Genomic DNA, 24,168 nt, shown 5'->3' with positions numbered 1-24,168 from the left:
AGCTAAAAATTGCACGAGAAAAATTCACACCAGAAAATAGTAACACAACGAAACACACATGTTTATGTGGTTCGGCAAATTGCATACTTCCATGGAGTTGTAGAGGATTTTACTACTTGAGGAATTTACACGAGTCGATCACCTCGACTTATAAAATGAATCTCTCACTTCGTTGCTCTCTCTTATTCTCTTTTTGTTCTTCTCTCTACACCGAGATATACCAAAGAAACTCTACATCAAGATACACCAAAGAAGATAAACTTATAGCCACAAGCCGCCAAGAAGAAGCCAAGGTATAACATTCTTCTTCCTCTTTCTTCTTCCTTCACTGCAAGGAACTATTTCTTGCACTTCTCTTCCTCTGTCCCGAGGAAATCCGAAGAAGAACACCAAAATCGCGACCTCTGAAAACTATAGGAGGCCGCTCCTTTTCACGATAAAAGGAGGCGAAGTGATGCTTCCAGGCTAAGGAAAGGCGGGAGACACAAACGAAGGCGGGAGACACGAGTGGAGACTGGAGCGGTTTACGTAACAGCAGGGGTCGCGGGATATGTCGCAACGATTCGGGACAGAGGAGCAGGAGCTTTGCTGTCGGCGCAGGGAGGCGGGAGCGAGAAGCGATCGTGCTGGGCTCAACACTAACAAATCTCCCACTTGGAGATCGGTACACCTGCTACAACGTCTTCTTCCTCGAATTGATGTCCTCCATTGGCGGTTTCACCCTTTTCTTCAAACATGAATCCTCTACCTCTGCAACTCAAAGTCCTTTTTTTTTACTCCAGAAGACCAACTGAAGCTGTGCACAACTTTAGTTTCTCAAGAGTAACACCTTCATTCAACATATCAACAAGGTCAACATAGCCTTGCACCTCCAAGTTATTTCCTAAATTACTTTTGTCTCTGCTTACAACTCTCACGGCATGAGCAGTTTCCTGCCTCTGCTGAAAGCTTTTTCAACAAGTCTAGACTTGTACCTCTCTTACTGCCATCAACTCAGTTTTCACCCAGTTTTCACCCGATACACCTACTTGTTGTGTAATGTCTTCTTCCATGGTGGAAGTTTTGTCAGCTCTCACTCGCTCGAACTTTTATCTTGCAAGATTTCTTCATTACTATGTGGTTTTCCACCATATGTCTATGGAACAATACGACCCACTCTTCTCTTCACTTCAATTATCAATAGAACTGTGAATTGCCAACAATAGTGCATCCTGTACTTATTCAGATACCACATATGCACTTATTTAGATACCACATATGCGCTATCATTTTTCATATTCCTGGGATTCCTGCAGTTCCTCTTTATGTGGCCGACTTTGCCACAATTCCAACAGGTTGCGTGCGGACTAGACTTTGATTTTGATCTCCCTCTATTTGAGTTCATGTCCTGCTATCTCTCAAAAATCAACATTTAATGCCGAACTCGTACTTGAGATCTCGCCAGAATCTTTTCTATGCACCTCCTCAGCCAAAATCAAATCAAGAATATGATCACATTTCAGTTTAAATTTACCTGTAGAATTGCTAATTGTCAACTGTCATTCTCATGACTTCCCAACTATTTGCCAATGATGCCAACAATATTAGCGCACGTATCTCATCATCAAAATCAATTTCAACAGACGACAATTGATTTGTGATAAATTTGTGATAAATTTGTGATAATATTGAAATCATTCAAGTGTTGAACAACAGAAACACCTTCTGTCATCTTCAAATTGAATAACTTATTCATCAAGTACACATTGTTATTCGTCGGTAGTTTTTCATATATACCTGATAAGACTGCCACGAGATCTGTAGTCGTTCTCTCCTTGACGATATTGTGTGCAACGAACCTCGATAGGGTCAATCGAATAACCCCCAGAACTTGTCGATCCAACAAATTCCATTCAGCTTCATCCATTCTTTCAGGTCACCCAATAACGGAAAATGAAGTTTCTTCCCATAGAGATTGTCCTCTATCTACATCCTTCAATAACCAAAATCTGTGCCATTAAATTTCTCGATCCCTGAAATTTTCACTTCATCTGCAGCCATCATTCTTCCTTAGATCCGAACAAAGTTCTGATACCAGTTGTTGCAAGATATACCAGTTGATGTGGTATATATATAAATCAAACAAGAAAACTATCTTTGAAGCGAAAAATAACACGAAAAAAATTCACGCTAGAAAACAGTAACACAACGGAACACACAGATTTACATGGTTCGGCAAATTTTCTACGTCCACGGAGTTACAGAAAATTTTACTACTTGAGGAATTTACATCAGTCGATCACCTCGACTAACAAGAGGAATCTTTCACTTTGTTGCTCCCTCTTCTTCTCTCTCTATACTTTTCTCTTTACACCGAAGAAACTTTAGACCGAGATACACCGAAGAAGATAAACTTACAAAATAAATAAATCCAATTTCTCTTTAGCCACAAGCCACCAAGAAGAAGCCAAGGGAGAACAATCTTCTTCTTTCGTCTTTCTTCTTCGCAAGAAACTATTTCTTGCACTTCTCTTCCTTTGTCCCGAGGAAACCCGAAGAAGAACACCAAAATTGTGACTTCTGAAAACTACAGGAGGTAGCTCCTTTTCCCGAGTGGTTCACGTAACAACAGGGGTCGCGGGAGATGTCACGACGATTCGCGACAGAGGAGCAAGAGTTTCGTGATCGACGCAGGGAGGCGGGAGCGAGAAGCGATCAAACCGGGCTCCACTGCCAAAAGAAGACGAATACCTATTTTATTACGATGTTCTTTGGAACGACGCCGTCTATAAAATTGACTTACTAGGAGCTTACAACATGATCGACCTGATTAATAGGAGGAGACAAAAAGCTTCGACGAATGAGGTCGATGCTCCTTCAATTCCAGGAGACTGATGCCGCTGCTTGGGGGACTAAGCCGACCCTAATCGGTTCAACAGGAGGTTGTACCAACCCCTCTTTTCATTAGGCTGGAATTATTCCCCCTCCTTATTTTTGTTTCCCGACTTATCCATCTTCTATTTATATGCCATCTATCTGTTTTAGGGTTTTGTTTTGGTGACATTGATTTTAGATTTATTTCAAGGACAACTGTTGACGTCCTCTTTTTTTTTTCGGTGTTGTATCCAATGACGAGTGTTGCTCCGACCGCATCTCGCTTCGAGGTGGTGGTTATCCTCGACGTTCCCCTCTGCACCTTTCCGCCGCCGCTGTCGTAGTTGCTGTAGCCTCCCATGGACAGCAGATCTGCTGTCCCTTGCAGCGCCAAATCTCCTTCCCCCCTGCCATAGCTCTACCTGCTCCTTTCCTGTCAAACCCAGCTGCGACCACTGCAAGATTCCAGTCCGGTAATCCTCCCTACCTACCTCTGCTCGTTTCCCTCAATCCCAGCCGCATCCAACTAAACTATTCTATTACCGTTACTCCCTTCTACACCCCCTGCTCCTTTTCCGTCAAACCCAGCCGCAGTCCACCTGCAGGCCTCCCTGCCTCACTTAATCCTACCACCTATATCCTACCTATTTCCAGCAGCCTGCTATTGCGCCCACGTCCTACCCCCACTTGCTGTCATGGCTTGCTTCCCCATCCAACCCGCTCTCCGTAATCCCATGTCCCGCCTCACGCTGCTCATACCCACTCCCCCATTCAACCAGCTATAATCGGCCACCAGCTTGCACCTAGCCATCCTCTCGGGCTCTCGGCAACTGTCGTCGCCGTCCAGTTCGCCCCCTATCAGCTGTCTCGCCGGTGTCCACTGTCTTCACCCTCGTGTTAGGGCTCTTTTGTGTTGTTGTCATTTATTTAGTGTTTTGGAGAGTCAATTACTGTAACTTATTTAAATTTCAACAATAATATTTTCATTTCTACTGTGATTTGAGTTGGCTTCGGTATCGCCATCCATGTAGGAATTTGGTCAGGATACCCTTACCCAATTTTTTTTCCCTGTGAAGCCTTCGAATTTTGCTACTTTTTTAGCTCATATAGGGACAAAAATGGATAGGTGTGTTCTGATATTTAATATCCTCAACTATTTGATTAACTGAAGATTCGGATTCATGCTAATGTTCCATGTGGATATGTTGTGAATTGTTTCAGAATCAGTTGTACTTGATAATATGCGGTTCATTTACGAAAGACTTGAACTTAAATCTTTCTATTTATTTTTGAGTTCAGTTGTTTCACTTATTGGAGAAAAAAGATTCATGTAGCCAGCCCCGTTTAGTGGATAATGGTGTGTTTTTGTTGTTGTTGTTGTTGTTGTTGTTTCACATATATTTTATGTTAGGATTTGAGTTATATAAATTCATTCAGTATTTTTAGGTGAAATTTTATTTACTTGCTATTTTATTCAGGTTGAGATGAAGTCTCATCCACACCCAGAGAGACCCGATCGTCTTAAAGCCATTGCCGCTAATCTTGCTGCTGCTGGTATGATTTTTAATTTTTCTGATGTGCAAAAAATAATTTCTTTTGCTCTATAAATTTTCCGTTGAATATTGACGGTCCTCTAGCTGGAACTTCGGCTTCATTGTTAATAAGGAAAATTTAGGTGCTCACTACTCAAGTCATATGTATTTACTTACTAACACCTAAATTTCAATTTTTATGCCACCTTACCTATGCATTAAAAGGTTTCACTTCTTAAAATTTAAAAGTGGCATCATTGATGTGATATGACTTTTTTGGGTGTTATAAATGTAAAAACCAAAGTTGAAGTGTTAGATATGTAAATACATAAGAATTGGATGGTATGTATGTAGATGCCCCTATTAATAAATGTTTCTTCTAACTAGTTGGCTATCTCCACAACAAGAACAACGACAACAACAAGCCTAAGGGGTCTGCATTTAGCTGGCTATCTCCATACTCCTTAAATTTTCACTCAGCAGAAATTGGCTTTCCCTTGCATGATAGTTACTTTTTGGCACGGCATTTTCTTGGTTCTTGACTTTCTCGTCTTTTTCAAAAATACTTGTTGCGCTGCTAAATCCACGGATTGCTTTCCTTAGATGAGGCAAACCATTGAAACATTTGCCTAACATCTTAAGAGGACTGAAGCTGAGCTCGCGTTTTTACTCGTAGTTATTTATTGGAAGATTTACATCATACCACTCTATTCCTAAGTATTTATGCATGCCATCTTAACTATGCATGAAAAGGTGTATTCCTCTTTTTAAAAGTTAAAATGATGGTATTTTTGATGTGATATGAAAGAATCTGGTGGCATAAATGTAAAAATTAAAGTTTAGGTGTTAGATACTTAAATTCATAGGAATTGAGTGGTATGTATGTAAATGCCTCTTATTTATTTTAAACCTATGCCACTTTCATTTTTTTATTGTTCTGAAGTTTCCTTGGGATGAAAGTGTGCTTTTGCTGGTGCTTGTAGGAATATTTCCTGGAAAATGCATACTAATACCTGCGAGAGAAATCAATCCAGAAGAGCTCCATAAGGTGAAGTGCTTATTGCGATAATTTATTTTTGGGAAACTTACACACATATCACACAAGTTTTATCTATTTACATATTTAACACCCAAAGTTTGCTATCTGAATTTTTAAAACCTTGGTGTCATAAATATATGGATGAAAATTGACATTTCACTTTTGAAAGATAGAGATGGTGGTATTTTTAATGTGATGTTAAAGTTTTGAGAGGTATGCATGTAAATATGAGAGTTTAGGTGGTAGATATGTAAACATATAAGAATTATCTGATGTATGTAAATGCCCCTTTCTGTTTTCGTTGTTTCATTTCAGTTTTGGCCTCCATGGCTTGAAAAGGTCAATTATTTGTTCTCATGATTTTTGAGTCATTGGTGAAATAGCTTTTGCTTGGGTTCCCTAGATGTAAATGTCCATCTAGGGTTCTTAGCTGGATGCTTCCTTGTATTCTTTGATTTTTCAATATTTGCCAAGTTGATGGTTTTTTTGGATCACATTTGTCAGAATGAACAAATTTATTTATATTTTTGTCCCCGATTGCAGTTCCGATCATATTGAAGCTGTCCAACAATCGAGTTCCTTGCTCTCAAGGTACCTAAAGTATATTTGCACTCCAGTTCTTTAACTCTATACATAGTTTATATGGTAGAGCACAAGATTTATGATCATTAATTTTTCTACTGTTCTCTTAGTCTATTTAAAGTTAAGAAAAAACTTTATGAAACCTAATTATTATTCCTAGTTTCTTTTATTTTTCATTGTTCTTTTCCCACTTTAATTTCCTATAGTTTCGTCGGTATGATTTATGTTTCATTGTATTTGGCTAGTCTAGTTGTAGCTTGGTTGATGCTTTAAAAAATTAGGCGATTTTTAGATTGATTGCAAAATATAACTTTGGTTTGTTAAACATTTTTATATTTAGTTTATGACCCTGATTGTTCGCAATGTTTTCAAAATTATATGATACCGTTCAAAACCTATTTTTAGATTGGTTTCTAGAAGCTTTAAAATTAACTTTTTCTCCCACTATTTTCACTAGTTCAGCCCATTTGGAGCTGAAATGGGCTGAAAGTTTGGCCCAAAAATGGCCTCCACAGTCACTTTATGAAGCAGAAAAAAATGTTTATTATAAGTGAGGCTTGTTACTGAAATTGAACTTGGGCTACTCAATTTAAGGTGGATCTATTATCCAGTAGCCAATTGAATCTTCTTTACGTGATAAGCTTAGATAATTATGTAACATATTTCTTAGCTATGTTTCTAAATGATTGCATTGCTGGTGATATGCATAGGATTAAATAACAGCGATTTGTTGACAAGAAATTTGGTTGAGCCTTTAATTTAATATGCAATTAGATAAATTTAGAGGCATGAAATAGGTAATTATAGCAATGTGATAGTATCCTAGAGAAAGCAATACAAAAAATATTCATTTAGGTATCATTAATCTTTCACATCTTCAATTAGACTTATCCCAACTATTGGTGTTAGAACTGTGAAGCCTCACTTTCCATTCATCTATGTTAAGTGCTGCTTGAGATCTTAAACATACTATTCACAAATCATTTTGAACAATTTCTTTCCATATGATTTTAGGCCTACTTTATTGTTCTAATCCTTTGATACCAATTTTATCAACCATTTGAACATGCGTATTTTCTATATTTAGTTGCACCTTTTCAAACAATTAGTCTATTTTTCAGTAAATCTATTTTCAATAACTTTTATTCCAAGCTGTGGAAACCTGAGAAGCTTAAGGTGGTGTTTCCTAGCTTGGACCAGCTGTTTAGCCAAGATTTTTTGGGAGATTTGATTGGAGATCAATTTGAAAACCTCTTCATTTGTGTTTATTCTTTTCCTATTTTTTTCTCCTTTATTTTTTATTCTGAAATATTTCCTTCCCTAATTTAGGCTGGATATATTTTGTAAGTTTGTAAATTAGGAAGGATTGGTTCCCCTATATATTCTACCCTACATGTGAATAATGAAATCAAGCACTTTTTCTCTCAAAGTAATTTCTACACAACCTTTTCTTTATTATATTATCATTTATAATTTTTCCATGTATTTATCTTAGTATTTTTATTTCTTTCATCCTCATCTTAGATCTCAATGATTTCTTATGGCTCAATATTTGATTCCAACATTATTTTTCTTCGCTATGATTTTATTAAATTTACTATTATGTTTTCGCGATGTCTTTTTATCTCATAAAACTTAGAGACATTTTTCTATTCTAACAATTTAACTTTAAATTGAGTACATAGAGGAATTACTATCTGATACTAAGATTTGTCTTTAAATATATAGTTTGTAGGAATAGCATGTATAATTATATCATTTATAGGATTTAGAGGGAATCAATGTAATCCTTCCATCTTATATTTAATTGTTTTTATTTTTTAAATTTATTTATTGAACTAAATTTAAAATGCAATGCCTTAATTTTTTAATATAAAAGAACTTAAAAGGCAAAAAATAATGACTAAACTAGTGAAACTGAGTAATTGAAACTGAAAATTTTCCAATAGGAGAGAAAGCTGTGGAACATAAGGTGATTATAATGTTGATTGCTATTTATCGAAATGGCCCTTGCCCAAGATAACCGTGACATTATATTTGGTACTAATCTAGCACCAAAATTTTACTTTTTTGATTTGTTCCCCCCAAATCTATAACATCACATAAAAAATACTATCATTTTAATTTTTAAAAAATGAAATACATATTTTCATGCACAGTTAAGGTGGTATGTTTGTAAAAATTGAAGTTTAGGTATTCAATATGTGAAAACATCAGAATTTAGTCTTACGAATGTAAATCTTTCTTGATTTCTTTAACTAGGTGCTCATGATCCATTTCAAATCTTTCATTTTCAGTGGATTTTGTCAATCAATCATCTCTTTTATAATACAATTTATTATTGACAAGTCTAATGACGGTACTTGCCTTTTTATTGACTGCTTATTGCTCAATGCTGAAAGCTTAACAAATAATAGGGAAATTTACGTACATACCTCGTGACTCTTATATATTTACATATCTAACATCCAAAATTTGATTCTTTACATTTATAACACTTTGGGGTCATAAACTTGTGCATGAAAAGTTGCATTTTACTTTTAAAATTTAGCAATAGTGGAATTTTTTATGTACTTTTAAGGATTTTAGTGTTATGCATGTAAATATGAAAATGTGCGTGTTAGATGTGTTAGTAGATAAGAATTGTGTGGTATGTATGTAGATGCCACTGGACGATTAACTTTCATTTGGTTCCATACACAGCTACTTCACTCCAGATACGTATGCCAACCAACACTCAGCCCTGGCTGCTAGAATCGCTGCTGGACTCTGCGCAGACCTTGCAATCCTAATTTTGTCTGGGAAGACTAACAATGGATTTGCCTTGGTAAATTGGCCTTTATTTCTAGTTTACCTTACGAAGATTATGATATTTCCATGTGAGAAAATGGTCAAAAAATCCTTTGACCCTTTACAGGGGTTATTTTAGTCCCAGAATTGCAGAATAATGGGCTGAAATAGTCCCAGGGAAGGACTATTTTAGCCTCAATCAAAAGAATTAGTGGACTGATTTTACACTTTTATAGACTCTAGGATTAAAATGGTTCCTTGTAAATAGTCAAGGGACTATTTTGTCATTTTGCTGATTTCCATGTTTAATTCATAACTGATCTTGTTTTTTTCTGCTTCATTCCATAAGTCAGGTTAGACCTCCTGGGCATCATGCAGGTATAAGACAAGCAATGGGTTTTTGCCTTCACAATAATGCTGCTGTTGCTGCATTAGCAGCTCAGACTGCTGGGGCCAAGAAAGTCTTAATTGTTGACTGGGTAAATCGTTAGGGGTTTTAAGAAATATTGAAAAATCATAATTACATATTTTGCTCTAGTGTGTTTGATTTAAAACTTGGGGCATTTACATACATAACACTTGATTACTATATATTTAGATCTTTAAGACCAAAACTTCAATTTTTTCTTTTAGACCATCTTTACTGTGCATGAAAGGGTGCATTTCACTTTTCAAAAGTTAAAATATTTGTATTTTTTTATTTGATATGAATGATTTGGGTGGTATAAATTTAAAAATTAAAATTTAGGCGTTACAAATGTAAATGCGTACGAATTGGGTGGTATGTATGTAAATGCCCCGTAGAACTTTTATTCCTTCCACTTTTGAGTCTTATTTATACTTTGTTCGAGTGTATCTTGAGTTTGTAATTATAAAATGATGAGCATTTTTTTTTTCTGTTGATCATTTCTTACCTTTATGGTAATGGCAGGATGTACACCATGGCAATGGTACTCAAGAAATATTTGATGGAAACAAATCGGTGAGCTGTAGTATGAAAATTTACTATTTATGATTTTAGAATTATGGTTATTTTTATTTTAACTTATTTTTCATGTTATTTATAGACAGATCATGGTCGAAACCTTTGTTTCTCAATTTATTTTGAACTGAATGATTTATTGTGGTTTGATAATGTAAAACAAAAATACAACATTTCTAATTTATGTCATTTTTGCGATCCCAAAAATATGTTGAAATGTTTTAATGAAGTAATAAACCAAGGAACTGTTATATTGGTTTTTTATTTCTTGATGAAAGAACCAATAAACATTTGAGAAGATTTGCATCAGCATTTAGGAAAATCGTCATCAATAACACACATTTGATCTTATGGTGGTTACCCTCATGATGGGCATGTGAATTCCTAATTTCTAAAAGTATGCTTTATTTTTCTGATTTTTGTTTGGAAGATTTGCACACCTACCACTCAGTTTCAATGTATTTACATATCTAACACCTATACTTCAATTTACATATATGCTACCTTACCTATGCATGCAAAGGTGTATTTCACATTTTAAAAATCAAAATAGTTGTGTTTTTGTTGTGACATGAAAGATTTGAGTGGTATAAATGTGAAAAGTAAAGTTTAGGCATTAGCTATGTAAATACATAGGAATTGGGTGGTATATATGTAATTGACCCCCCTTTTTTAATATTTAGTTGTCTAAAGTATCATATCAACCTTCTTTGTCTGTTGTGCTTCATTGTTGTGTTTTGCACGGTCACACACTCCGTTCACTTTAAATTTTGGTGTCATGTTTTAAGTCATTAAAGGTATGGCTGCTTTAATTGAATTTTCTTTTCTCTTCACCACTTCACATATGTGATCACTGATAGTTCTTTCCGCTTGTCAACGGTGCTTAGAGCTTATGCGTAATTCTGTCACATGTTATTTTGTTTCTTATTTAATTTTTGATGTGTTATCTTTTATTTTTAAGGTACTGTATGTTTCATTGCACCGACATGAGAACGGAAGATTTTATCCTGGAACGGGTGCTGCTACCGAGGTATTTTTTCGGTCCTCAAAAGAATTTTTGCTGTTTATCATGGAAACATTTCTCGTTGGGACGTTGAAGAGTTTAGCTGGTTTAGCGATTACTCTGAATATGGTTGAATGGGCATGGACTAGACACATTTTATTTTATTTTGGCAATCTGGATATGAATTTTTGTTTTGTATGATATCGACAGGTGGATCATGCAATTATTTTTGTGGGGCATTTACATCTATACCACCCAATTCTTCCATATCATATATAAAAAGATGCAACCATTATATATTTTAAGAGTTAAAATACACATTTTTTATGCATGACGTGGGCATGAGAGGGGTTTGGGAGTCCCCACCCTCTTAGGTTTTCTCGGGTTTGGGAGTCCCCACCCTCTTAGGTTTTCTCTTTTAGGACTGTATCCAAGGGCACGGCAGCCGTCTCCAAGTTTTCTCTTCTAGGACTGTATCCTAGGGCGAGTGGTGCTCCGCCTCCTTTTTGTTTTGAGGTGGTGATTATCCTCAACTTTTCTATCCTCCACAACCTTCTCTTCGCTAATGCCATTGCCGTAACTGCTGCAACAGAGGGCGGCACATTTGCTCTCTTGCAGCCCCCATACCTTCCACCAGCAATCCTCAGCCGCCCACCATCCAATGTCCTTGTCATAACCCTTCCCTGGGAGTTGCATCCATCTCACAGAAACCACTTCTTCCACCTGCAGTCAACCCGCAGTCCAGCTGCATAGCACTTCTCCTCCAGTCCTGCTGTCTGCAGCCAGCCGTCCCTCATACCGTCATCTTCCACAAGTTACACAACCCTCCTTCCCTCTTGCAGCCCAACAGCAACCTTGTTAACTCCCTCCTCGACCAACCACTAGTATGTTGTCCCTCGATCATATGGTTTTCCATATCTATTATATCCCCTCAAACCGTAACACCGCCACCCTCGACTTATGCCCTCGTTTGAGTTTTTGTTCCGTCTTTTGTTATTTCATATTTCCGAGTTTTTTGGTTGCAATCTTTATTTTATTTTAGTAATAAAATTTTCATTTCCCGTTGGTGTTTGGCGAACTCCGATATAAATACATAGGTAAAGTGGTAAGTTTGTAATAATTAAAGTGTAGACGTTAGATATGTAAAGAATTGAGTAGTACGTATGTAATTTTTCCTTGTTTTTTTTGCTAGCTTTTCAGTGCACAAGTCTTTGTTTAGTTCTATAAGTATTAGTGTATTTGCTTATTCATTCTATCTCACTATAATATATTTTGTATAAAGTGTTCGATTTGCCCTTAGCTACTCCACCCTCTTAAAAGAGAAGAGGACCGTAGAAGGCGAGGAAAAGGGTGCTTAAAAGATCAGGGGGCAGTAGGCGGCGATGAAGGGTGGGTTTCTTTTCTCGCCCAAATTCAAGATCATATCTTTGATTGACATAACTTTCTTTGAAAATTCAAGCTTGGATTTCAGGGAAATTGGTAACTAGATATTGTGCGTCATGCCCACTTAACGGACTTGCTTTGTTTGGCTAGTATTATCTAGTTTAGAATGGTTTCCCCACCAAGTGTCTGTTTGAGCAAGCTTTCTATTTGTTTTGCATTTAAGACCGCCATCATATTTCTATTTGAGAAATTGCTTTTCTTTTGCTTTCTAAAAATTTCTGTCGTGAGGAGCTGTTTTTTGCATTTGTTAAAGTGCGGTGGTTGTAAGAAAACTGCTATCCAACTTTTTGGAAAAAAATAAAATTTATAAATCATACAACTTTCTAAAAGTTGCTTTCCTCATCGCATTACGATCATCTCTGTAAAAAATTACAGCCATTACGAACGCAATCTAAAATAACACCTCTCCTAGTAGCGATTAAACACTAATGATAAGATATATTTGTAAAATGACAATTCGTATTCCCTCCCAATGATAACTCATGTATTACCCTTAGCAGTAGTTTCAAAGAAAAAATTGCAAGATCACACGTTTTAGTACTTTTATTTGTGCCAATTTCATTTGAATTTTTCTTATCCATGCGAGAAAGTTTGCTAGTTCAATGGTTATGGCAATGTTATGTTGAATGATTTCACAGATATTCCTTCTTTATACAACTTAGTTAAAAATTGTGCATGATAAATGTGTTCATCTTTTTCTGATCATATATTTTTTTACTCATTTTTATATTTGATTACTAGCTCTTCTTTTGATGCAGGTTGGTGTTATGGATGGTAAAGGATTCTCGGTTAACATACCTTGGAGTCGAGGAGGTGTTGGAGATAATGATTACATATTTGCTTTTCAGCACATTGTCCTTCCCATAGGTAATTTTTTTTGGAAATTTACATATAAACAACATAATTCTTCTGTATTTACATATCCAACATCTAAAGTTTGATATTTACATTTATAATCTCTTGGTGTTATAAACCTATGCATGAAAAAGCGCATCACTTTTGAAAAGGTAGTGTTGGTGATGCTAGATTTGAATGTTTGAGTGTTAGATATGTAAATGCATAATAATTCTGTGGTATCTATGTAAATGATCCCCAAAATTTTATCCTATAACTGAACAAGTATATCATTGCTAATCGTTGCTGTATTTTTTCCAAATTAATGAACATCATACGAATTCATATGCACTATGGCATTTCAAGGAAATATGTTGGCCTAAAGTGAGAATGTGGGCTGCGGAGTTTGTGGTATAAAACAATCTCTGATATTAATCAGATACTAGCAAAATAAAAATACTTGGTGAATGTATGATACTTTTCCTGTTATGCTGAGAAAGGATTCTAATACTCAAAATGAGTAGACATGGCGGTTAACTTCATTGTATGAATTAGGAATGTTTGCATACATACCACTTAATTTTATGTATTTACATATCTAACACCTAATCTTCAATTTTTACTTAATATGCCATGCCACCTTATCTATGCATGAAAAGGTGTATTTCATTTTTTTTAAATTTAAGATATGAAAGATTTGGCTGGTCTAAATGTAAAAGAAAAAGTTTAGGTGTTCGATATATAAATACATAAGCATTGGGTGCTATTTATGTAAATGCCCTGAATTATGAATTATTATGATTTTGTTGATTGAAGAATGAGATGTTAATTTTAGAGCCAAATCAGGGTACTACGTTCCTGTGGTTGATAACATATAACGTAATCTAAAGCTCCAATGTTATATAATATTTTTCCTATATTTATCTGAGACTACTGCATTCAGCTTTATTTATTTCCTGTGATCTTGTCTATGTGCTGTTGTCTGAATTATTAATTATAGTTCTCCTTATACAGGTTAAATGAATAGTACTGAAAACTTTACACATTTGTTGTGAATTGACTGTTAAATGCCTGGAAATAAATTTCAGTATTACAGATTAACGAAAGCGATGAAGAAAGTTGTATCATTTATGTGCATCTAATCATTTTTAAATGAACTTTTTAGTTCACATTTGCAGCCACAAGTTTTTTATTTGGCACTTTATTTATATCACCCAGCAATCATTTATATATAAAATAATTGCTATTATAAATAATTCTTCTTAGGATTTTAAATTGGAATTGGCATTCAAACCATTAGTTAACCACTAAAATTTATTAGAGTTTTGATTAGCCATCAGCACATTGCTTTACTATGTATGCCATCACATTTTATTTAAATAACTTGTTTCGTAAATTCATAATCTCTTCTTGAAATGTGTTGGGGACCTGGTTAGTTATTGTTCTATTGCATCAAGTCCAGTTCTTAGTGATGCTTGAAAACTTAGATATATTTTTATCCGGGAAATTTTAAATGTCCTAAGTGTCTGTTTTTTTAATCATATTTGTGTAACTATATTTTATCGTAGAAATTAACTACCATTTCATTATCTTTCAACGATTGAAATTAGCAGAGAAGGCATTCATTACAAAACAGATTTATAAAAGTTAGTAAGATTTACATACATACCACTCAATTCTTATGTTTTTACATATTTAATACCAAAAAATTAATTTTTACATATATGCCACCTTATCTATGCATGGAAAGGTGTATTTCACATTTTTAAACTTAAAATAGTGGTATTTTTTTGTGTGATATGAAAGTTTTGGGTGGTATTAATGCAAATAATAAAGTTTAGATGCTAGCTATGTAAATAGATAGGAATTTGGTGGTATGTAAATGGTCCTAAAATTTAATGTCATGTTTCACATGCAAAGGTGAAGAAGCTCAGTTTGCAAATTCTTTTACTAGTACTTCTGCATTGATTTTCCCATTTTGTTGCTTCCCTGAATGAAAATGCGTCCAATAGTATACTTTCACGTGTAAGATGTTTGGTAGAAACTATGTCTATATCTATATCGTACTCAGATCAGTTGGTCGGACATCTGCTTGTCAGTTATAAGTTTCCTCTGGTTTGGGGTTCGATTCCTCCCGGTGGAGGGTGTGGTACTTGAATTGTTAGGCACATTGGGGATGGTCGGGGCTCGTATAATAGCCTCAGGCCATTCCTTTTGAAAAAAAAAAGATATATATTAAAATACGGCAACTAAATAGAGGCAACAAGAACATAGGGCACAAAAAATTATTTCAGCATTTTGAGTGTAAATAGGGAGATTGGGTACAGGACTAATTAGATAACCATGCATCATTTATGAAAAAGGCCTACCACTGAAAAAATTTGGATAGCATGTTAAAGTATAAAGGGGGAAAAAAAATGAAATGGTAAGTTTGCAACTTAAGAGTGGAACGAAAGTGAAAAATAAACAAGTACAATGGACAAATTGAAGACAGCGATTGCAGTAATAAAATAGTGAAATTATGTGACTATTCATCCCGTGAGTTTTTATATACTCTCCCTGATTTAAAAGTGATAAAAAAACAATAGGCAACCTAGTGGTTAAATCTTCTGATATTGGTTCTGTACTGCTAGCACTTGCTTATAGATAATTGTTGAATTAAAAATATGGGTTGTGGTGGATTTTTGGAAAATGAACTGTGAATGCCTTGCTTGACATGTAATGGTTCGGGTTTATGGCTTGGGAATTAACGGCCTTACTTTGCATGGGAGAAAAGCCGAAGAGTTTCTTTTTATTCGTTTGTGATTTTGCTTGGATGTAGGCTCAACCGACTCAACTCCGTGTACATGGAGGATTGGTTTGGAACAAGCCCCATAAATCTGTTTTGTAATGAATATGATGGATACATATGTTCTAGTATAGATTGTGCATTTTTTCGGAGTTCATTTAGGGAGAATATTTTATAGGAGTGTTATAATCGAGGGATGACACGATATTTCGGAGTTGTGGTTTTCAAGAAAGGCAGCATGGTATGGATAAGCTTAGATGCTTTGTAGGAAAGCAGATCAGGTGGTGAGATTTGGCTCTTCTCAAGTAGAGTTTATTTACAATTGTCTACTAATAAGTCCACAGGTTGTAGCTCTTTTGAGATTGTATGCTGTCGTGAACCTCTTACACCTTTGGAGTTAGCACCAATACTGAGCTTAGCAATGATGCCGAGGTTCGAGCAAGGATATTCAGATCCTGGATGAGCAGGTTAGGAAGGAAACTATTTAGTAGAATGTCAATTACTAGAAGCGAACCAACAATATTAAAAAATTTTATGGTTTTCAAGGAAGACGACATGGTATGGATAAGACTTATGAAAGAGCGATTTCCTTCCGGTTTATTTAGAAAGCTTAGGCCTACAATTGATGGGCCATTTCAGGATTGTTAAGAATATTAGTGACAATGCCTATAAAATAGATCTTTCAGGAGTCTACAATATTTCTATCCCTTTTAATGTTGTTGACTTGATACTATACTTTGCAGACCTGGATTTTTTTGGAGGCTAGGGAAAAACTCTTCTATCCTGGGAGAGTGGCGCTGGATGAGATTATCTCACAGGATCGCGAGAGTCCGTAATAGGTGAAGTCTTGTGACTACGGGATTGACAGTTGCCCAAGATCTTTTTTTTTTAACTTTTTTTTAAAATCTTTTCAATCTTTACTTCCCAATTCTTCATCTTGCAAATCAAGGGACTGTAAAACCAACATTTATCTCTTCTCCTATTTGTGTAAAACATATTTTTAAGAGAAGATCTTTGTATAAATACATTTTTTAAGATAAAGTTTGTGAATTCTATATGTTATATAATTTTTTTATTTTTAACCTTCTTGCATTGATTTAGTACCATTTTCTTATTAACTCTTTCTTGTTTCATTAATGTCAAAATTGTGTGGTTTGTCTTCTGTTAATTTTCCTTTCTCATATGATAAATTGGCATTTAATACACATAAGAATGGGTCATTTTGCGATGCGAGCAACCAGAGCACACTTTTTATGTAAATAGGATTTTCTAGGCCAATTATTCGTAAATATGTTTCTTTGCCATCATTGCCATTGCATTCGATCGAATCATTTAGTGAAACCAGTAGAGATCAACAAGTATATCATGGAGTCTTTTAAGTTAAAATTTCTAAAATTATAGTTAAATCGACTATGTTTATGGAGTTCGAGTATTGGGTCATTAAAAAGTCATTGATAGTTAAGTGTGGATGAAATGAAAATTTTAAAATGAATTTTTGAAATTTTTACAGCGGTGTCTTAATGATTGATTATATTAGAAGGACGATTGAAGAATCATCTTGAACGCAAAGCACTTGAAAATATAGAATCAGTTTTTTTTTAGATTTGTAATGAATGGTGTAAAGTAAACTCAATCTTAAGGTGGATTTATGACAAAATTAGGAAGGATAAGTTAAGGAATCAGTTTGTTAGACTGATGATTGTAGAAACATCTATTGAAGGCAAGGCACTTGAAAATAGAGTTAGGTTGTCTAGAATGTATAATGAACAATATAACATGCACCCATTTAATGGGCAGATAAAAGGGAAATTTACTTTCGCAGCATGCATTTCTTATGTATTTACGTATCTCACACTATTCTTATATTTGCTTACCTAGTACTTTGATGCTTTGAACCTAGGCATGAAAAGGTGGATTCTACTTTTAAGAAGTGGTAATAGTGCTATTTTTTATGTAATATTAAAGAGTTGAGTGGTATGTGTGTAGCTATGAAAATTTAGGTATGAGATATGTAGGTACATAAGAATTGTGTGCTATGTATGTAAATTCCCTGGATAAAATTAGTGTTGATGTATTAAGAAATAAAAGTTGTAGTCAGATAATGTTAGTGTTGATGAATTAAGAAATAGAAGTTGTAGTCCTATTGTAACTTTGAATAAAAATTGTTCAAAAAGATTTGTGAAGAGTAGGTTTAATACCTTATTGAACATTCTCTTGGATGATGGTAGAATGTGGATTGGTAAAGCCATGGTCCCTGAAAGCCTTGAAGTTCGCTGCCATCCGTAACTCAAGAAGATGAGAGCTGCTGTCTTAAAGTAGAGGACTGATTTACTTTAAGAGGAGGACGATTTTTCTTGCAATGATTGAGGATTCAGTTGGAAGTGCTGTTCCATTTTTTTATCCAGCTTGCAGCTGTTAGACCGGCTTATCTCAGCTCTTGGCTCAGAAAAATCAAATTAGTTTTTTTTTTTTTTGAAATTTACATACATACCACTCAATACCTATCTATTTACATGTCTAACACCTAAACTTTGATTTTCTTACATATTTCACCTGTAAAAGTTAAAATGGTGGTACTGTTGATGTGTTATAAATGATTTGGTAAAAGTTAAAATGGTGCTTCATAGTTTATGTGCAAATCAGGACATCTTTTCTCCTTCCATTGGTTCTAAAGTGCATGTTTTTTTCTGATGCTTGGAAAAATGTTCTGGATTAGTTTTGTTGAAAATTAGCATAATCAGGTGATAAGTATTTGAACTTTATGCTATTCTAGTCATTTCTTCATGCATAATCTATGTTATAATTTTCAGTGCAAAGTAGTGCTGTACTTTTTATTTATTTATTTATATTATATTTAATATGTTTTATAGCTCTTATGCTGAAATTTCCTTATTTTGTTCCTTTGTTCTCTTATATCTCGCTGTTATTCTAATCAATAGCCCAAGTTTACCCACTCAATTGTCTAATTACAGCTTCAGAATTTGCGCCGGATATTACCATAATATCGGCAGGATTTGATGCCGCAAGAGGTGATCCACTTGGTTGTTGTGATGTAAGAACTCTACCCAACTTCACATAGTTAAATCAAAATTATAATTAGGCATGAGCTAATATCTCATTTTGTCCAATTTAGCTAATTATGCGATAGTTTTAAGGGAATTGTCCTGGGTTTGGTTTTATAAGTTATTCTAAATAAGTAACTTATGTTGCAGCGGTACACTTGTTTGAACAATTTGTTGGCTTTATTTTTATTATTTATTATTATTATTATAAAAGAATACTGTTGCAAATTGTAAAATGATGCGGGACTTAAAAAGGTTTATTGCAGCAGAGAATTGTGATCGTGCCTGGTTGGAGAAGAGTTTCTTTACGCCACCTTATTTTGGTTTTGAAGAGGTGGTTTATTTTTCCAAGATTTATAATGGAAGCAACCTAACTATTGCTCTATGCCCAACTTTTTATAGAGTAACAAAAACAACGAAAAAGTTTACCATATTTTTCTAACAGTAGTATTCTCAATTTATTTTATAAGTCGCGTGCATAAATAGCATAAATAAATGAGTTGTTTTTGTTTTAGATTTGACATGCTAGTTGCCATTCTTCATTTGGAGTTTTTCTCTTCCAGGTGACCCCTGCTGGATATGCGCAGATGACGCATATGTTGTGTTCCCTTTCACAAGGAAAATTGCTGGTGATACTTGAGGGAGGGTCTGTGGTCTTTATGTGCTTCTTTAGTTGTTGGGGCATTTACACACATACCACTCCTTTCCTATGTATTTACATATTTAACACCTAAATTTTACTTTTTTATATTTGTACCACTCAATTTTCTTATATCAGATCTAAACTACCACCATTTTAACTTTTTAAAGTGAAATACGGCATGTATGTAGAACTTTAAGTTTAGGTTTCAGATATGTGAATACATAGGAATTGAGTGGTATGTATGTAAATCTTCAAAAGTTGTTCATTATAAAATGTAGCAATTCTAAATTGTTTATTTATTTTATTGTGCAGCTACAACTTGCGTTCTATATCATCTTCAGCTACAGCAGTTGTCAAGGTAATTATCCACCATTAATGCTGAGTTTATGATGGTTTTATTGGAACAGAAGCTCTGAATTACTCATTTTAGCCGCTGTCTTGCCCTTCTTTGTTTGTTTACTATCTGCTTTGGCAAACTGCTGTCTTGGTTATTGCTTCCACTGTTGATTTGCTGCTGTCATGCGTTGCTGGAAACTGCTATATTGCTGCCATGGCTGCCTTTGCTGGTCTGTTTTCCTGTTTCTGCTCTGCTGAGGCTGCTGCCGCTGCCATCGATACACTTCCTGTCCCACACCTAAAAGTAGTTTGTGTTGAAATTCTGCTACTCCAATAATAGCAAAGAATAGTGCACAGATCGAAACTTTGTATTGTAGAATCCATTTCTCTAGGACTCTCCAATTGCAATCCCGTGCTTTCCTACATGATTGCTGAATCTTAATTCTTTTCCTTTTTTTTTTATTCCTATTTTGTAATGCATCTTGGTGATGTATATATTTTCTTCTCTTGTACAAAGAATGAGATAAGATTCTTAAAAAAAAATTCCATTGTTCTAGTTTTTACATGGTATCAAAACAAGGTCAGGGTGTTCCTTTTAGCCTTTTTTTTCTTACTCTCTAAGGTTAGGGTTTCTACTTTTAATCTTATCCCTCTTGCCAAATTCCCTTTCTATTTGTTTTGTTTGGGTTCTTTTACTTTTCTTTAAATAATTCAACCATGATTAATGGTAAAAATTTGACCGAAGGAGAGGTTCAAGTATTTCAAGCATCTTTTTACTTAAACAGAAAAAATTACTTTAAATGATCTCAAATCATGAAGTTCTTTCTAGAGGTAAAGGGAAATACCTAACACCTTATGGATCTACCTTTAGAGGCCAAAGACTCAAGCTCTTACTTTGAGAAGAAATTGTTTTCATGATCTTTATAAGATCATGGAACACCATGTTGTTGGAGGTCAGTGGGTCTTTTGTTGATACTAGAGTTAACCCAAACCACTATAAAATATGAATATTATTACTGAAGGTTACAATGACGACTCTTAACTAAGGGGTAAAACAACACAAAAGATAAACACTCCTCTTGGGCGAGGACGATCAAGGCGAACACCGGCTAGACAACAGGTAGAGGGGATAGTGGGAGCGTGCGACAACAACAGGAAGGGGGGGAATAGGAGTTGCGGTTGGTTGCAGGGTGGAAACGAGGTCTGCTGGGGAGATTGGAGGTGTGGTTGGCTGCGATGAGTTTGACTGCAGTGGAGGGAGATGTTGGAGCTGTGATTGGCTGCAGTCCGGAAGGTTGAAGGTGCTGCCAACAGCAGATTTGGGGACGGGGATGGTTTCCAGGTGGCAGGTTGGGGCATGGGATGGGGTAAGGCAGCTGGTTTGGTTGTGGTCTGACGTCAGGATAGCAGACAGGAGTTGGCATGGGTTGCGATCAACAGGTAAGTGAGGGAGGAGGCTTTGATGTAGTGGCGGAAGGCAGGTTGTGGTAAAGGCAGCAGGTGGAAGGGTGGAGCTGCAGTTGCTGGAAGGAGGAGAGGTAGGCACAAGTGTGTTGGACGGCTGGAATCAAGGAAAAGGGGCTGCAGAGGGGAGCGGGGGAAGGATAACTGTCCCCACTTTATTAAATTACAATCAACATCTCTTGAACCCTTGGAGAAGATCACCACCTCGGACTAGTTACAGTCGGAGCACCTTCTCGCCATCGGATACAACTCTAGAAGGGTATAGGAGGACGTCGGCGGCTGTCCGAACAGACATTCAACAAAGGCTCACAGAGAACTCACTCTAAAATATAGAAACAAAATATAAATAAAAGATGGATAAGTGGGAAATGAAAATAGGAAGTGGGGGGAATAATGAAAAGAGGGAGAGGGGGCTGGTCCAACCTCTTGCTTGATCAAACCCTCTCGTGCTAAACTGAGTGTGGCCTGTTCTGCTCTCAGGCCCCGCGTCAGTCTCCCAGAGTTTGGGGAGCTTCGTCCTCATTCGTCGAAGCATTTTATCTCATAGTAATCAGGTCAGTCGTGTTATAATTTTCATGTAAGTTAATTTTGTGGGCGGCGGCGGCATTCTAAAGAACATCTTGATATACTAGGTATTTGTCCTCTTCTGACACAATTTGTGTCAGAGGTACACGACTTAGGTTCTCTCGAGCTAAATTCTGAACAAGTAAATATATAATTTTCTTCTCCCACTCGTATTTGACATAATGTAACTGATAAATTAATGTGTGGAAAAATCAACTCAAGGGTGACATTTATGTCAGACTGCACCACTTTCACTAGCACCTACTCAGGAGAAACCTCTTTTTGAATAATAGGACCTGAATCTCATTGAAGAATTTTCGTCCCCATTAAGCTCTTCGGGCCCATTACAAGGTCGGGGTTCATCTCTCCTGACTGGACATCTAACAATGGGTATCATGCTAAACTTAAACTAATATTTGATCAGCTCTACGTAATATTTTCGACATGGCACAAAAATGATCACTTTTGACATGTTGAACTTCCTTCTGTAGGGATAACTCAGGAAGGGTCTATGCATATGAAAAATCTGCATTGCTCTTATCTGTGGTGACCCTATATCTGATATCGGCTACTCCAGCCTAGGACTCTTTTGGACATTCAAGGTCGGTTCTGCTGATGTTCCTCTAAATGCTTGCAAAATGGTAGTTCGAGGCACCAAAATTTTATACTCTGCATAAACACCCATTACATCAATGTAACTACCTTGTAGAATAACTATTGTTACCTCAACCGGAATACCTCGCCTGGGGTCAACTGGAATCGATAACATCTCTTCTTTGTTGACTCCATGTTGAGAATTCTTTCTGAAGTCTTCATCTTCTTTTGGAACAACGGTGTCATTGTCCATTTTTTGAATGACACTCTGCTCGGTGAAATAGATCACTCCCTTGGTTGTGCATTTTGATTCAACATGCCTAAATTTGTTGCTCTTTTAACACTTCCTGGCTGTGACAGATGTAGGGATGTGGATTGGTCCTACCCGTTCATCACTCTGAATCAGCTTTTACTTTGACGTGGTTGTCTTGGGTGTGCTATTGGGTGTATTCTAACTGTAAGATTCTGAGGTTGAACTCTGCCTGTAGGATGTGGGGGTCGCTCGGTGACATGGTCTCTCCACTTTTGAAGCTACAGTGTGCACCCTTTGTTTGTAGTAAGCTGGTAGGAACTTACACTGTCCCTCGCTTCATCTTTAGATTCTCTTGTTCTCCCCTTTGCCTCTCCCGATCACGGTCGAGGTTAACCTTCCATTTGATTTTATCCTTAATGTCCATAAGCCTCTACTGAAGTTGGTGGGTCTCTTGTTGTATCTCTTCCCAAGTTGGCTCATACATGTTTTTCCTTGTTGGCATGGCTAGTGTTTAGGGTTGGGCGGTGAGATGTGCTTAGGTTTGGGAGATGAGATGGTGTATTGGGCTGATTTATAGTGTAGAGAATTTATTTTGAGGTAGCTGATTTTAAAAATCTAAGGAATTAGGATTAGGTCAAAATTTTGGCTATGGTTTGGAAACAGTAAAGAAAAATTTTGTTGGAGGTGGATTAGGTAGGGGCGGATGCAAGGAAACCCTAGGATAGGACTAGGGTTAAACCCGGCTCTAATACCAAATGATACTGAAGTTAACTCAAACCACAATAAAAATACAAATATTTTTACTGAAATTGAAATATGTCACAACGACGACTCTTAAATTGGGGTAAAACAGCAGAAAACACAAACAACATTCTTGGGCGAGGACGAATAAAGTGAACACCGGCTGGACAGAAGATAGTGGTAATAGTGGGTGGGTGCGGCAGCAGCAGGAAGGGGGGAAAGAGGAGTTGTGGTTGACTACATGTTGAAGACGGGGTTGGAGGTTGGCTGGGGAGATGGGAGGTGTGGTTACTGTGAGGAGTTTAACTGCAGGGGAGGGAGATGTGATTGTCTGCAGTTCAAAGACTGAAGCAGATTTGGGGATGGGGGATGGTTTCCAGGCGGCAGGTCGGGATAGCAGATGGGAGCTGAGATGGGTTGCGGTCAGTAGGTAAGGGAGGGAGGAGGCTTTGCAGTAGTGGCGGAAGGCAGGTTGTGGAAAAGGCAGCAGGGGAAAGGGTGGACCTGTGGTTGCTGGAAGGAGGTAGGTGTAAGTGTGTTGGACGGCTGGAATTAAGGAAAAGGGGCTGCAGAAGGGAGTGGGAGAAGGATAACTATCCCCACAGGATTGAGTTACAGCTGGAGTACCTCTCAAACCCTTGCAGAAGATTACCTTCTTAAACAAG

The 24,168-nt window shown here is 36.3% G+C and overlaps 1 protein-coding gene across 1 annotated transcript in view; it reads left to right on the top strand.

Moving 5' to 3' along the window:
• Positions 1–24,168, top strand: part of LOC110022461 (histone deacetylase 15) — a 42,465-nt gene that overhangs the window by 4,821 nt on the left and 13,476 nt on the right. Inside the window, exons 5-15 of the mRNA XM_020721411.1 lie at positions 4,332–4,407; positions 5,369–5,438; positions 5,968–6,015; positions 8,710–8,833; positions 9,150–9,275; positions 9,728–9,778; positions 10,740–10,808; positions 12,983–13,091; positions 18,819–18,898; positions 19,472–19,554; positions 19,864–19,909. Of these exons, the coding sequence (XP_020577070.1) occupies positions 4,332–4,407; positions 5,369–5,438; positions 5,968–6,015; positions 8,710–8,833; positions 9,150–9,275; positions 9,728–9,778; positions 10,740–10,808; positions 12,983–13,091; positions 18,819–18,898; positions 19,472–19,554; positions 19,864–19,909 (882 nt within the window). The remainder of the gene's footprint in view (positions 1–4,331; positions 4,408–5,368; positions 5,439–5,967; positions 6,016–8,709; positions 8,834–9,149; positions 9,276–9,727; positions 9,779–10,739; positions 10,809–12,982; positions 13,092–18,818; positions 18,899–19,471; positions 19,555–19,863; positions 19,910–24,168) is intronic.

The sequence above is a fragment of the Phalaenopsis equestris genome, unplaced genomic scaffold (assembly GCF_001263595.1).
Source record: "Phalaenopsis equestris unplaced genomic scaffold, ASM126359v1 Scaffold000191, whole genome shotgun sequence".
In the NCBI taxonomy this organism is placed as follows: domain Eukaryota; kingdom Viridiplantae; phylum Streptophyta; class Magnoliopsida; order Asparagales; family Orchidaceae; genus Phalaenopsis; species Phalaenopsis equestris.
The sequence above is the reverse complement of the archived record's forward strand: the minus strand, read 5'-3'. Positions and strand labels throughout refer to the sequence as shown.